This window comes from Poromitra crassiceps, assembly GCF_964638095.1.
Source record: "Poromitra crassiceps genome assembly, chromosome: 22".
Lineage (NCBI taxonomy): Eukaryota > Metazoa > Chordata > Actinopteri > Beryciformes > Melamphaidae > Poromitra > Poromitra crassiceps.
The window spans coordinates 6,790,644-6,807,330 of record NC_139647.1 but is presented as its reverse complement, the minus strand read 5'-3'; the positions used below and the strand labels follow the sequence as shown (position 1 = coordinate 6,807,330).

The 16,687-nt window shown below is 45.5% G+C and overlaps 1 protein-coding gene across 1 annotated transcript in view; it reads left to right on the top strand.

Annotated features, from left to right (window-relative positions):
• Positions 1–16,687, top strand: part of LOC310796129 (uncharacterized protein) — a gene marked incomplete at both ends in the record, with an annotated part of 167,935 nt that overhangs the window by 62,973 nt on the left and 88,275 nt on the right. The window contains 3 exons of the mRNA XM_083658276.1: positions 3,650–3,679; positions 3,819–3,845; positions 4,331–4,384. Coding sequence (XP_083514402.1) covers positions 3,650–3,679; positions 3,819–3,845; positions 4,331–4,384 — 111 coding nt within the window. The remainder of the gene's footprint in view (positions 1–3,649; positions 3,680–3,818; positions 3,846–4,330; positions 4,385–16,687) is intronic.

Sequence of the window (16,687 nt, the reverse complement as noted above, 5' to 3'; positions counted from 1 at the left end):
TCACTTTTCCCCCAAAGTCCAAGATGACGTCCTCAAATGTCTCCTTTTGTCCCGACCAACCGTCCACAAGGCAAAGAGAATCCGTTTACTGTCATAGAAGACTAAAGAAGCCATATTCACATTTAAGAAGCTGGAACCAGATCATCTTAGAATGTTTTTCTTAAAAATCGGTCTAAATAATTCATTGATTGTAAAAAATAGTTGATGACTAATTTTCTGTCAATCGACTAAATCATTGCAGCTCTAGAGTTTGATCATAAAAGGCAAGTGAGGCAATAAAACGCACGCGAGCTCACTATTTACAGTCAGTGATGCTGGTGTCAAAAGACGTCTTTCCTTATACAGCGTTTCATGTCACAGTCACCAACGCCGTGTTATCATATCTGTCCATTGTTAATACCACAAAGCTTTTACGTGATACTGTACGGCTGTGTTTATGTTAAGGCTTGTCACATTTAATAACACCTGTCCGTTGCCTGCCAGAGTCCAAGTCAGACGGGCTTCGTTTGGTGACATAAATATCACTTAATGCTCTGCTATGATGAAGCTTTATGAGTTGGGGGAAGCTTAGTGCACATATTGAAGTCTTATTGTAAAGCATGGTCAGCCTCATTTTTCATCACCTCCAGTCTTCATCATACATCTGGCCTTTGGGCTAGCTGTTGAAATGTGTCAAATATATTGTATGGATTTAGCCACAGCTAATCTCTAAATGCATACAGAACTGTATGTTGAAGATGTGCTTGTTTAGTTTGAGCAGTTCTCCTCTTATTTATAATGTCTTCTTGCACAGGGCGATGTGGGTCTGCCGGGCACTCCAGCCCTGCCTGTAAGTACACGCTATTTCACTCACTGTATAGCTGGGCAATATAACAATATTATATCCATATTGTGATATGAGACAAGATATGGTCTCAGATGTTAGATATGGTGATATGGTGACGTGGCACAAGTGTTCTTTTCCTGCTTTTAAAGGCTGCATTACGGTAAAGTGATGTCATTTTCTGAACTTACCAGGCTGTTCTAGCTGTTCTATTATTTGCCTTTACCCACTTAGTCGTTATATCCACATTACTGATGATGAACACACATCTCCTTGTGTAAATACGGTATTTGGTGAAAGCAGCAATAGAAGACAGTCACATTGGTATCTGTTTGTTTACAAAGCCATCCTGGGCCAGCTACCAATTTACCAAGCACCTTGCTCACTCAATCTGGTCGTTACAATCTGAGATCAAAAACCTGTATGTGGTATCATCATGTTCCTGCTGTGAGAAGTGAGTTTGGGAAACATGTCTTTAGCTCTGCTGCTCCGTTCTCCTGGAACCTGCTACAAACAGATTCGAAATTAGATTCCCTCATTAGGATGGATCATTTCAAAGAACAAATTGGACAACTGCTGGCAAAGGAGTGCTCATGTTTTTAAATTTGCCTTTTTATTTGAATTGTGAACCGATTTTGGTTGCTTGTCGTGTGAGCCTATTGTCTTGTTTTGACTTGTGTTGGTTTTGAATGTATTATATGTGGAATTAACTGTATGCTGCTTTCTTGGCCAGGGCCCACTTGAAAAAGAGATGGACATCTCAATGTGACAGACAGGGCTCAGCAGACAGACAGGGCTCAGCAGACAGACAGACAGACAGACAGACAGAGCTCAGCAGACAGACAGACAGACAGACAGACAGACAGACAGGGCTCAGCAGACAGACAGACAGACAGACAGACAGACAGACAGACAGACAGACAGAGCTCAGCAGACAGACAGACAGACAGACAGGGCTCAGCAGACAGACAGACAGACAGACAGACAGACAGACAGACAGACAGACAGACAGAGCTCAGCAGACAGACAGACAGACAGACAGACAGACAGACAGACAGACAGACAGACAGACAGAGCTCAGCAGACAGACAGACAGACAGACAGACAGAGCTCAGCAGACAGACAGACAGACAGACAGGGCTCAGCAGACAGACAGACAGACAGACAGACAGACAGACAGACAGGCCAAACACAGCCAGGTAGAGAGGGACGGGGGTGGAGGTTGACAGGTAGTAAGTAGCCGGCTACAGTACATCCTACCTGGGTGAGCTGGGAGAGTGCAAGACAAGATAGATAGACAAACAACATTACATCATTATTTTCTCTCGTGCATTCAAACTAAAGTAACTAGCCTATTTTGAAAATGTAAGGAGTAGAAAATACAGATAGTGTTCAAATGTGGGGAGTAAAAGTAAAAATAAAAATAAATACTCCATCAGGATACCTGAAAATAGTACTACTTAAGTACAGTAAGGACATATTCATACTTTGTTACTTCCCATCTCTGGAAAATACTTCCATCTCTTCCAGTTCCCCCCCCTGTCTCCCTTCTCTCACCCCCAAAGTCAAAATAGGACTTCTAGGTGGCCCTCCCTCCCAGTAGACTTTTTTGCATTCCGAGCTCCACCATGGCTCATGCATTTCCATCTTCTAATTGGCCTGGGTGGACTTGTTGCCTTCTCTGTGCTCATGTCAACACAAATCCCGGGGAGGCAGAGGAGAGCACCACCTGCAAAAGTACACATCCCCACGCACCCCGTACACACAGACTGAAGGTGGAGATGCCACGATTATGCACACGTAGACGCTCGCACGCACACGCGTCAACACATGAAGAGTGCACGCGCACACATACACATGCTGGCACTGCATAGGGGAGTTGCTGAAGGGTAGTGGAGATTAAGAAGTGTACTGCGGGTGGCTAGCTAATTATCTACACATCATGAGGGGCTCGGCCTGCCAGTTTGGATCAGCAGTGGCGTGCCTGTGTCCCACCGCACTGGCCCCGCCCCTTTTCTGTCACCGGAGTCCTTACTATACCCATGGAACGCTGCCACCACCCATTAGCTACCGTGTTCACTCATGCTAATTTAACATTCATAAGGACGAGCAGAGCACCACACATATTTCTCTGAGGAAATTATTTTTTTCAAGTAATTTTTCTCACATCGCATTAGTAAACATTGCGTTGATGGTGAGCATAGAACGTGCGAAGGCAATTGTTTAAGTAATGTGGATTGGGTGCAACCCAAGGTCGAAATTCTCTGCCTTCAAGCCAGCAAATGATCTACATGAAAAATTGATTTATTAGCTAAAACACCACTGGGGACGTTGGGGCATGTTTTATTGAAGGTGTCACCGGTCAGAGCTGTCACTCGTTTTTTTTTTTATAGACGTTGCTGCAAATATCTTAACGCTGTCATCCTTCTTGTAAAAAGAAAAAAATCCTTTTTAACTTTGCATGAGACCTCTGACTCGCGTTGAGCATAATAATGTATGAATGTCTATTTCGGCAGCTGTTTCCAAGAAAAGTCAACAGTGTTTGACTTTTGGATGCCAATTGTAACGGGACACCAATGATTTGGCTCGTATCTGAAAGCTGAGAGGTTGTCGGTGGCCTTGTGTCCGTAGAGACGGAGAGACCACTCTGTCTGCCCTTCCCTGACCGTAGCCAGCAAGGTGCCCTGGGGGGTTGTAATAACCGTGCCCTAACTTCTCATAGGGTCATCAGGGCAAGGATCATTACCTCATGGCTGATTGGGTTGCCTGCTTATAACAGATGGCAATTTAAATTTGTGAGATAACAATTGTTTTTTCCCCCCTTAGGTTGAGAAAGAATGTCTCAAGGGAGATCAGGTACTTTTTAATTAATGGATTGACATTTCACTCTTTCACACTTTTTTTTCACTGAAAATAGCGCACCTTATTTGAGTTTGTGCTTTTCTTTTCTAAGTATTCATATAATATTTTGAACATTTCTATTTGCCACCCTCAGGGTCCCCCTGGTGACAGAGGAGAGAAGGTAAAACACCATTTAAACACCCCTTTAATTCAACTACAATATTTCATTATCTATTTTTCATGTTGGATAAAATGCAACAAAAAAAAGTCTATTATCAGCTGAATAAGACATTACTGAAGTGCCATGAACTATCAGAGCATCTGCAGCAGCAAGCTGGAAACCCTTCCTACATTTTACATCTGTCTGCAGCAGCAAGCTGGAAACTTCCTACATTTTACATCTGTCTGCAGCAGCAAGCTGGAAACCCTTCTTACATTTTACATCTGTCTGCAGCAGCAAGCTGGAAACCCTTCCTACATTTTACATCTGTCTGCAGCAGCAAGCTGGAAACCCTTCTTACATTTTACATCTGTCTGCAGCAGCAAGCTGGAAACCCTTCTTACATTTTACATCTGTCTGCAGCAGCAAGCTGGAAACCCTTCTTACATTGCCAAATTGCCCATGAATGTAGCACCTCATTCACTGTGATGTCCATTTCCCCCTAGGGATTAGCTGGGATACCAGGACAACCAGGGGAACCAGGCAAAGAGGGCAAAAGGGTGAGTAAACAGAGACAGTCCACTAGCTGTGTGGCCTAGCCGGGGTAAACAGAGGCAGTCCACTAGCTGTGTGGCCTAGCCGGGGTAAGCAGAGGCAGTCCACTAGCTGTGTGGCCTAGCCGGGGTAAACAGAGGCAGTCCACTAGCTGTGTGGCCTGGCCGGGGCTCGTTAAACAGAGGCAGTCCACTAGCTGTGTGGCCTGGCCGGGGCTCGTTAAACAGAGGCAGTCCACTAGCTGTGTGGCCTGGCCGGGGCTTGTTAAACAGAGACAGTCCACTAGCTGTGTGGCCTAGCCGGGGCTCGTTAAACAGAGGCAGTCCACTAGCTGTGTGGCCTAGCCGGGGCTCGTTAAACAGAGGCAGTCCACTAGCTGTGTGGCCTGGCCAGGGCTCGTTAAACAGAGGCAGTCCACTAGCTGTGTGGCCTGGCCAGGGCTCGTTAAACAGAGGCAGTCCACTAGCTGTGTGGCCTAGCCGGGGCTCGTTAAACAGAGGCAGTCCACTAGCTGTGTGGCCTAGCCGGGGCTCGTTAAACAGAGACAGTCCACTAGCTGTGTGGCCTGGCCGGGGCTCATCAGGCTCAGAGGACCTGGCCTGGGGGAGCCAAACAGCAGCTGAGGGGGGCGGGTGGGGGTGGACAGAGAGGAGGGGGCGGGAGGCTGGCTGCTTGTATGACAATTAATAAATGGGCTCCGTGGTCAATGGGTCACACACACACACACACACACACACACACACACACACACACACACACACACACACACACACACACACACACACACACACACACACACACACACACACACACACACACACACACACACACACACACACACACACACACACACACACACAGTGTGACTGGCAGCACACATGCTGAGGCCCACCAGGTGGCGATGGCAGGATTCAGTTTCCTCAAAGGCTAATTACATTGGGGGCAAAAGACAATGGCCCTGAGTGAATCAACTGAAACATTAGCCCACATGTACATTTATCACCTCTGACTGTAACAACTCACTGTTTCCTGCCACTGGGCGGCAGTTGAACGTGTGCATTTGATATTTTGACATTCAGCTTCACTGCAAAGCCACACAACAATAAATCTCAATGGTTGTGAGTGATTATGAGAGATTCTAATGGATGACATCTTAATGGCTATTGCTAAAAGGATGACTTTTTATTCACCCTGGGGGGGAAGTGTTGTACTGTCTGTAATGATGGCTGACAGAGACTGTCTGTAATGATGGCTGACAGAGACTGTAATGATGGCTGAGAGAGACTGTCTGTAATGATGGCTGACAGAGACTGTCTGTAATGATGGCTGACAGAGACTGTCTGTAATGATGGCTGATGGCTGACAGAGACTGTCTGTAATGATGGCTGAGAGAGACTGTCTGTAATGATGACTGACAGAGACTGTCTGTAATGATGGCTGACAGAGACTGTCTGTAATGATGGCTGAGAGAGACTGTCTGTAATGATGGCTGACAGAGACTGTCTGTAATGATGGCTGACAGAGACTGTCTATAATGATGGCTGACAGAGACTGTCTGTAATGATGACTGACAGAGACTGTCTGTAATGATGGCTGACAGAGACTGTCTGTAATGATGACTGACAGAGACTGTCTGTAATGATGGCTGACAGAGACTGTCTATAATGATGGCTGACAGAGACTGTCTATAATGGTGGCTGACAGAGAGAGATGAGCCGCAGGAACAATGTTGTTGTTACTTGACACGACAGCTGAAAGACAGTCTTGAAGGACAGGTGCAGAAGGAACGTGTGCTTTCTTTGGCTGGCGGCTCTTCACAGACTTTGCTAGGTGCTCATGTCCTATATGCTGCTGTCACAGCGGTTAAAAGAATAAGCTCTAAAGACAAATGAATATAGCTGCTTTTCTTACAGAGCAAAGTTACAAGACAAATCTGCCCCCACTGTAGCAAAATATACAATAATTTATATACGGTAGCGAGTTGCGCTGTAGAGCAACCATATGTAGGTCGAGGCAAATGTTCTATTCAGATCAAGAAAGAACTGGGATGATCCACAATAGTGGAGACATCTGGACACAAGTATCTCAAGCACTCTACCCTTCTGTGTGGGAACATGTATATTTAAACTCAAAACTAGTTCAAATAACATGAACAATTTAGAAGCTGTCATCAGTCGTGTTATTTGTCAATGCTAACAAGCTAATAGAAAACATTTTTGTCGCAAATATTCCTGGTCAGAAATTGTGAGCTCAGAAAATATGTGAAGCTGTTGAATCTCTCCAGTCATTCCTCCTCATTAGCCAGGTGTTACATGACTAACCTGACTCAAATAGAGAGGAACCGATCAGCCGGGTGTCAAAGACACTTCTCTGCAGGAAGAGGTTTTTTTATTTTTTATTTTTTCACAAAGCTTTCAATCATAACAAAATAATTGGTTTTGAGGAACTGCAAAGTCACTGTGGCGGTTTCTTGGTTTCCTCCACTGCAGTGGTTCTCAAATGGGGGTCCGGGGACCCCCGGGGGTCCGTGGCACTTTGCCAGGGGGTCCGCGAAAAGTTTTCAGGAAAATAAAAAATAAAACCTTTTTGTGTGTGCAAAAGCTTCATAGTTCAACAAAAATATTGTATGCTTTAAATCTAAAATGGTTCATGGATTACATTCTAATCTGACAAACCTATCAATTTAAAAGTCAAGCACGTTACCGTGGAAACAATTAAGCTTAGCCCAAAATCACAAATCAGAATGAAGGGGTGCCCGGTATATTTTCTATCTTGTATCTTGTCTGAAAAACATTTGAGAACCTCTGCTCTACTGTATAGTGTTCCTTGCACTTGCCGGTTCCATAGAGCAGAATCGGTTCAAACACATTTGGGCAAAGTTGCTGTGGGATGGACTGTTGAAACTGTCCATGTTGTTGTTGTTGGTGGTGCTGAAGACACAGTCCTGCTCTATGAATAGCCTGTCTTTGATGACTGGCTGACTTCCTGGTGACTGTTCACGAGGAATAAGGTTTCTGCATATTCTTAGCTCCAGCAGTCACATGTAGCCTGCGACTTGTTGACCATGCTGTGTTTCTGCAGTTTCATGGCCTATTTTAGGAAGGTGGACATGTAACGTTAACAGGGGCTTGCTGCTGCTAGTGGCCAGCTGATACAGCAAGAGACTCTCACCCAATTAGCAACTCTTGTCCACACGTGTTACCCTTTCAGTGGTATCGTATCGTATCGTATCGTGATAATATGACAATTGCCAGGTATCATCACAATATATGATAATATGATAATTGGATTACTAGACGTGACTTTGCTTACATGAACCATATTGTGATATATATTCGTATTGAAAATGACCCCTGTGATTATTGTGATATTATTTCAACCATATCGCCCAGCCTCAGTATACCCTGTTTGTTCTGCTCTACCTCCCCCCTGTTCTCTCCCTTCTCTCGCTCCCCTCTCTCCCCCTCCCCTGTCTCCCCCCTCCCTCTCTCCCCCCTCTCCCCCTCCCCTGTCTCCCCCTCCCTCTCTCCCCCCTCCCCTGTCTCCCCCCTCTCCCCCTCTCCTGTCTCCCCCCTCCCTCTCCCCCCCCTCTCCCCCTCCCCTGTCTCCCCCCTCTCCCCCTCCCCTGTCTCCCCCTCCCTCTCTCCCCCCTCATCCCCTCCCCTGTCTCCCCCCTCTCCCCCTCTCCTGTCTCCCCCTCCCTCTCTCCCCCCTCTCCCTCTCCCCCTCCCCTGTCTCCCCCTCCCCCTCTCCCCCTCCCCTGTCTCCCCCCTCTCCCCCTCTCCTGTCTCCCCCTCCCTCTCTCCCCCCTCTCCCCCTCCCCTGTCTCCCCCCTCTCCCCCTCCCCTGTCTCCCCCCTCCCTCTCTCCCCTCACGCTCCCTCGCCCTCTCTCTAATATAAGATTGTTCAATCCTGTTTATTGACAGTGCTTAGCTAGTCTTAGCTAGACATATTCTCTGTAAAGCCCCCTGAGACATGCATGTGAATTAGAGCTATGCAAATAAACTTGCCTTGACTTGAAAATGCACTGGTTACACTGAGAGGCTATATAAGCTGCCATGCAAATGATGCAGAATATCTTTGACATAGACTGACTGCTCCACAGCCTTTATGGAGTAGCCAGGAGCGGAAAGCTTTCACAACGCCTTAGATTCTAGACAAACCATGTCCCACACTGTCTGCTTCAATTTATTGTTGAAGAAAATGGGACCAGTCTTAAGCCATTTAGATTTGCTTCAAGGAGATCTGGAGGACGTTGCAGTAGGGAGAGGAGAGCTGGAGAGTTGGTGAATGGAGCCATTTGCACTGATTCTTCTCTAAAGCATAGAGCAGCCAGTATGCAAGAGAGGATGTCAAGGGCACTCAGCCCACCTCTTCCATAAGCCCGTGTCTGACAGGCGCCGGATCTCCATTTGATCCCATTACCTTGATGGATGACTGGTTCAGTTTGTCAGGAGATGGAGGTAAGGGCCGGCCCGGCCATGTCTAGAACTTATGGGAACATATGGCCCCCCACATTACACGTTGCCATTACTAGTTATGTGAAAATGGGAATCGCTTGCTTTTATCCATTATGAATGGCATTGAGACAGAACGGCAGGCACGGAGTATGACTTTGGGAGTCAGCGGCACACTGCAGGAGGACACCAGAGAAGAAGATAGGAGCACCAGTAAAAAGGATGTGCCCCCCTACCCTACAATGAAGTCCAGTGGTTCCCAACCTTAGGCTCGCGACCCTAAGTGGGGTCGCCTGGAATTCAAATAGGGTCGCCTGGATTTATTTTTATTTTTTTTATTTTTTTTACACCACACACAATTTAATACTACCAAAGATTGCACATTGCAATTTATTTATTTTATTTTATTTTATTTTATTTTATTAGTTCAGAGTTTAAAGCATAGATATGATTAAAGTGATAATCTCTAAGATTTCAGTTTTGTTCTCTTGGGTGACACCTATGGCGATGAATGGTAATTGCAGGTGAGATCCAAAAAGTGTTGCATTATGTGACATTAATGTCACATAATGCAAAGGCTTCCATCAATGGACCATAGCAGCATAGCCTCAATCAACATTGTGAGTGACTCTTATACATGTATATATATATATATTTATATATATATATATATATATATATATTTTTTTTTTTTTTTTTTTTTTTTTTGATGAAAATCTGAGATTATAACTTTAAATTAGGATTCTGGGAATAAAGTCAGAATTCTCAGATTAAAGTCAGAATTCTGCAGGAGAAAAGAAGCATACTATACTGGCGATGTCACTGATGATATTATTGATGGTGTACCGGAATTTGAATGTCTCAGGGCCCTAGACTTTTGTGACGTCAAAGTAGGGTCACAAGCCAAAACAGGTTGGGAAGTGACCCCTGTGCTAAGCTCTATAGTAGGCTGGCTCTGTCCTACACGGGACAAAGTGACCCCTGTGCTAAGCTCTATAGTAGGCTGGCTCTGTCCTACACGGGACAAGGAGGAGAAAGGCAGGCATATTGAAGGGAACAGCCTGGGAATTTGAGAGTTTTCAGTGTTGGGTCATTTGCAAGCTAAGTATTAGGTCTGTACCAAGAAGACTACATGCAGACCCCATCCAGGACGTATGCTCAAATCTAGTATGCATTAGAGCTGGGCTACCCGGCCCGTCGGACTCGGAACCCGAACCCGGCCCGACTTACGGGCCGGGTTCGGACAGAATTATTGAAGTCGCGTTCGGGCTCGGGCCGGGCTCGGTCACGTAATCAGTCACTTGTTTTTGCCTTCAAATAAAATCTATCATCAGCTCCTGAGCTAATTTACTACGTTAATGAAAGCACCTGAAGGCATCGAATGAAACACGCCCAGACATCACTCTGCTGCTCTGCCCGGAGTCAGCTGCGTGTAGGCTCATCAGCGCTGGTGTCGCAGACACCGTGCAGTACTTCTTTCAGCGATGTGGGACTGTGTGGGCAGTGCACGGCACGCACGAATTAGGCTGTTTGGTGCTTTGCTTTGTACATTACGTATTAATCATTGACTGCTTTGAATTACGAGGACTGATTTTGGTTTGGGATTATATAGGGCTGTTTATAGGCTGGACAGACTCATTGAATTATGCGCTCGCTGCGCTCCGAGGGGGAAAAAAAAATCAGGGAGGGGGTTCGGGCCGGGCTCGGACAGATTATCAATTGACACCTGTCGGGCCGGGCCAGGCTCGGCTAATAATGTGACGGGCTCGGTCGGGTTCGGTAAGGAAAATTCAGCCCGAGCCCAGCTCTAGTATGCATACAGTAGGCCATGTGACAGAAAAAGCCTTGCAAAAGTACCAATTGACGTCATGATCTAAGCTCAAAACAGGAGTGGAAAACGATGCTGGGTTGATGCATGCTGCTTGTTTAAGGCCACACGGCAAGCTGGGCTTATTCATGTTGATCCAAGTTTCCCCAGCAAACTCTGCTCTGCTAGCTGGCACAGGCTGCCCAGACATGGCTTCATCCCTGTGCAAGTCAGCAGGCTGCCGTGGTTTCATACCGGAAATAAGCACCTTAAGAAACCCCCCATTACAAGCAGTTTTAATCCATGCCTAACACCACATTAAGCCTTATTAGCTGTATCAGTATGCCTGTTGAAAAATAAGTCTTCGCTCAATTTAAGTCGCCTGGCAAATAGCATGTTCATCATTCCCTTGGTTTGCTGTGCAAGTAAATGGTCAATGGCCTGCATTTATATAGCGCTTTTATCCAAAGCGCTTTGCAGTCAGTAGGTACATTCACCCATTCACACACCGATGGCGGCAGGCTACCACGCAGGGTGCTGGCACACCAACGGGAGCAATTTGGGGTTCAGTGTCTTGCCCAAGGACACTTCCACACGCAGACTGGAGGAGCCGGGAATCGAACCAGCGACCTCTTTTACTCAAAGCGATTAGTGGACGACCCGCTCTACCTCCTGAGCTACAGCCGCCCCCTCATGTGGTATATCGTCACAGAGTATGGGCATGTATTTGTTGTCATTAAATGTTTTGAGACCATGACAGCACAATACATAGATTATCTCTATGTATAGATTTGATCAATAACTTGCCTTGTTTTTGATGGATTTTGCAGAATGTAAATAATGTGACTTACTGAGTGCAAAGCATTTGGAATGCACTTGAATCAGCTTGAAGGCTTGTACTGTGGAAGGTGTGGCTGTGGCTTATACTGGGCTTTACCCTGACATGGGCTGTACAGTGTTTGTTCTTTGGGAGATGTAGCTGTGCTGCTGGAGAGGTGATGAAACTCCGGTTAGGTTTAGGGTTAGGCCGTGGCCACACTGATCCGTCAGAAAATGGACAGAACGGATAGACGGATAGATTTATGTCCGTTGCATGTACAAGTAACCTACTTGTACAGCAGGTGGCAGTAAGCACCTTGAAGGTGTCAGCGACCCGCCTGTAAACCGAGAGAAGAAGAAAGCTGGCGTCAGCTAGCTGTTAGCTCTGTGCGCGACGTTACTTTATGTGGCAATAAAATGCCACCGAATGACCAGATTAGATGGTGAAATCAGACGGTGACACCGACTATCACGTTGTACAACAGCGGGATGGTGTACACAGCATTAATTATAGCCTCCTTCACCGCCTCGGCCGCCATCTTCTTTGAAAAGTTGAAACAAATCTCGGAACGCCTCCTCTCGAGACCTCGACTCTGATTGGCTAAACGGACAGTGACCATCCGACCATCCGATACGTCCATCCAGAAAAAGTTCATCCCTCTTCAACTTTCTGTCCATCAAAACGTATGCAAATTTTCTGGATACGTACGCTTCTGAGTACTCCACGGACAGTCGGACAGCTGTCATTAAAAATGAATGGAAGTGAACAGAGAAATGAACGCACACGGACAGACACCACGGATCAGTGTGGCCAAGGCCTTAGGGTTATGGGGATGTAGGGTTAGGGTAGTCTCGCTGGCCAGCCTCCTCTCCCTGCCGTCCGATGAGTCTGGCGCCGCAGGTCTCCATAACTGGGATAAACCCTCCCCTGCTCTACTCTGCCCTCCCATTGGAGCAACTGTTTCGGTGGCAGCCGGATGTCCGCTCCCGGCTTATTACTAGCTCTGTCATTGGCTCCGACCATGTCAATCAGAGCGGCTTCCGCTCCCTCCTCCCTGTGTGTGGCTGTAAATAGTGCCCTGCCACCTCAGTGAAAACAACAATGCTAACTAGCTAGCAAGCTAACGGCAGAAACCTACACACTAGCTCGTTGCTACACGCTGAAAACGGCAAGTTGGATTGTTTGAAACTATTTTCCAAGGGCACTGCCGCTAAGCGCCGCCCATCACAATCCCACTATGGAGACCTGCGGCGCCAGACTCCTCGGACGGAAGGGAGAGGAGGCTGGCCACTGAGACTAGGGTTAGGGTTAGCGTTAGGGTGGTTAGGGTTAGGGTTATGGGGATGGGTTAGGGTTATGGGGATGTAGCTGTGCTCCAGCAGAGGTGATGAGACTCCAGCAAGCCCTGCAGGAAGCACAACAGTGCAACTGCTCTACGGCTGTGTTCTCTGCAGATGAACTGCTCTACGGCCGTGTTCTCTGAACTGCTCTCTGGCTGTGTTCTCTGCAGATGAACTGCTCTCTGGCTGTGTTCTCTGCAGATGAACTGCTCTCTGGCTGTGTTCTCTGCAGATGAACTGCTCTACGGCCGTGTTCTCTGCAGATGAACTGCTCTACGGCCATGTTCTCTGCAGATGAATTATGCAGCAGAGGGCCTCTTACTGATTGCTTTCATTTTGCTTGGTGAGATTGAACTAGTTGTGTTGAGTTGCAGCACAGCGCCGTCTCATTTATTCTACATGATTTGGAGAGTTTTCTATCATCTTAGACGGCATAAAGCAGGTGTTACCGTTATGTAAGGCCCACTTCTGATTCTTCAACAAGAATTCAGAGGAGTAGCTGGCCATTTTAATGAGAAAACTAAACGTGGCAAAAAAGGAGAGAAAATAAACGGTGCCACTGTCAGCTGCGTGGTGATATTCAAACTGCTCATTGAAATTATGCATTTTAATTTGACATTTGTTATGTTTGGGTACCACAGTGAGCAGAAATAGGGAAAGACAAAAAGGCAAGAATAATATGTTTTCCACTGCATGCAGAACACTGTGTCTTTAGGACCCTGGAGCTCTTAAACCCTATGTAGCTGACATATGTCAGACATGGTTGTAAAGCTAAGACTGTTAAGACGGGTTGTTACAGTTTATAAAACGGCTCTCTCAAATCAAGCAATCTGATTGGTTCACAGCCATGGTATAAATACCGTATACCACTCTCATAACCCATGGCCATGGGTTATGAGACGCAACTCTCTTACTAAAAGGCTTTGGTTACCTCAAATGACAATGTAGAAAAAACAAAAATGGCGGAGACAGCTGTCAGATCCTTGTGAATCGATCTTCGCTTATAACTTTACTAATACTTCGCAGAAAATTATGTTTTGTACAAGAATAGACGCGGGCTAATGTCTTCTTTGCAAAAAAAAGGCTGTTAACCCCGCATTTCTAAATAAGACGTAACGTTAGTTGGTGTCGGGCTTTGCAGAAAGCTCTCAGCTTCTCAGCAAGCGCCAGGATTGGCCAATGTCAACTTCAGTCTCCAGAACGATCCAATCAAATCACCCGCACGTCTATCTTCTTGCTAGAGGTCCCGCCTTACAGTAGTGTTTCAACTGACTCTATCAGAATGCCATGCCAGTCGGACTTATAGTATTATTATTATTATTATATTATCATACCTGCGGCCTCGTGGGATAACAGCTGATCAGCGGGATATATTTGCCACAACACACTGGCTCTCATGCTATATTGCTTAAATATTGAGCTCACTTTCAGATATCTTGATGTCAGAGGTTAAGGGACTTATCATGCCCATGTACCTTTGTCAAAAACTTTGCTGACTTTGGAGCATTTGAGCCATTTGGTATCTATGTATTCGTCTGGACGTCTAGTTTCCGCCAATATCAGAAGCTCCACTCGAGCTTAATATGGACTCGCGGCACACTCATTTTCTGAGCTTCAACTTGAAAATATTTCCCAGTAGAGTGGTGGAGAAACACCTCCATAAAGGATGTATCGTGAGGAAAGAGTTGACATTCTGATTGACTGGCCTCCCCTTGCCTCCAGTATCTCTCTCCTCTAAAATAGCTCCTGTTTCTCATAGAAGTATTTGTTCTTGTTCCTTAGCTGGGGATGTGGGTGGATGACCCTGTGTCACATGAGATGGCTGCCTTATGTCCAGCAGATAACACCATCACAATCCACTTTATTGGCCAAGTATGAACACATACAAGGAATGTGCTTCTGGTTTGCGTTGCGCTCAAAGTACTCACACAGAAATTGTGAGAAACCCTAACCCTAACCCTATGATACAATAAGTGTGGTGTCAAGTGTCTATTTAAAATACATGTATGCCACACAGGATCATAAACAAAGGCTTACTTTATACAGATATATTTCCAGATAATGTGAACGAGACTTTGAGTCAGATATTGCAGTTATTTACTCTTCAATGTGAACGAGACTTTGAGTCAGATATTGCAGTTATTTACTCTTCAATGTGAACGAGGCTTTGAGTCATGTGTGCATGTGTGCGTGCATGCATGAGTGTGTACGTGCGTGCCTGCGTGTGTGTGTGTGTGTGCGCGTGCGTGCATGCATGTGTGTGTGCGTGCAAGCGTGCGTGCATGAGTGTGTGTGCGTGCGTGCATGAGTGTGCGCGTGCGTGCATGAGTGTGTGTGCGTGCGTGCATGAGTGTGTGTGTGCGTGCATGCATGAGTGTGTGTGTGCGTGCGACGTGCGTGCATGAGTGTGTGTGCGTGTGTGCGTGCCTGCATGAGTGTGTGTGTGCGTGGGTGCATGAGTGTGTGCATGCATGCATGAGTGTCTGCATGTGTGCATGTGTGTGTGTGCGTGCATGAGTGTGCGTGCGTGCGGGGGTACGTACTTACGTAATCAGAGGCTGCAGGGGGAACAGAAGACACAAGTGAAATTAAAGGTCAAAAGGTCAACAGCAAATGAGAGGGAGGCGTTTAACCTGAGAAGTCTCCTTTTCTCACTATCGGCTTTTAGTGAGAAAACTGACTGTCAATACTGCTCAAAGAATCAATTCATGCTATTGGCTCGTGTTGCAGAGTGCAGCTTCGGGCTGACAGGACTTACAGATTACTGACAAGCTATCCTTTTTATATATATATATATATATATGTATATATACATACATACATACAATATATACATACATACAATATATATATACATACATACTATATATATATATATATATATATATATATATATATATATATATATATATATATATATATATATATATACAGATCCTTTCCAAAAAAAATTGAATATCATGGAAAAGTTAGTTTTTTTCCATAATTCCTTTCAAAAAGTGAAACTTTCATAGATTATAGATTCATTACACACAAAGTGAAATATTTCTAGCCTTTATTTGTTTCATTTTTCATAATTTTATATATATATATATATAATATATATAGCGCTGCGCACGTGGTAAAAATGAAATGAACGGTCGTCGAGGTCGGAATTACAGGTCGGAAATTCAGGTGTCATTTTGAGTCCGAGTTGACGCCATCAAAGTGCTTGTTGACCTAATTTGAGGTGTAATTATGCTATATGTGATATTAGATTTTGTTCTGATTATAGCAATATGTTGAATTCAACATGTTGCTATAAATAATTAGCTAGCTGTGTATGTTTTTGTAACTCCGACCGTCTCCGATTTAAAAACAGTGTAAACGCAACTATTCCGGGGGTCGGAAAAAATCTGAATTGAAAGTTGTGCGCCGAGTTGTCTTGAATGCGGGAACAGTATATACTTCCTACTCACTGTATTCCTACATACTGTACTGTTGATTATAAATGATTTTACTTACAAGTTTCCCACATAGATCTTTTAATAGTTGGAATGATCATATTTCAGTACAACTCACGTGATCACATAGTCACGTAATGTGCCTTTATAAGTGGCATTCATGCGTCTGACCCCTGGTGCTGGACGTACAGTAGTAAGCACGCGGTGCCGTCTTACTGGATCTTTTATTTCACTGCAAGGAGATATCAGTGAGCGCATGAGAGCGCTTCGTCATGTGATCCTCATACAGGAAGTGGCATGAAACCAGAGTGTGTGTGTAAACAGTGCGATCCTCATCCAGGAAGTGGCATGAAACCAGAGTGTGTGTGTGTGTGTGTGTGTGTGTGTGTGTGTGTGTGTGTGTGTGTGTGTGTGTGTGTGTGTGTGTGTGTGTGTGTGTG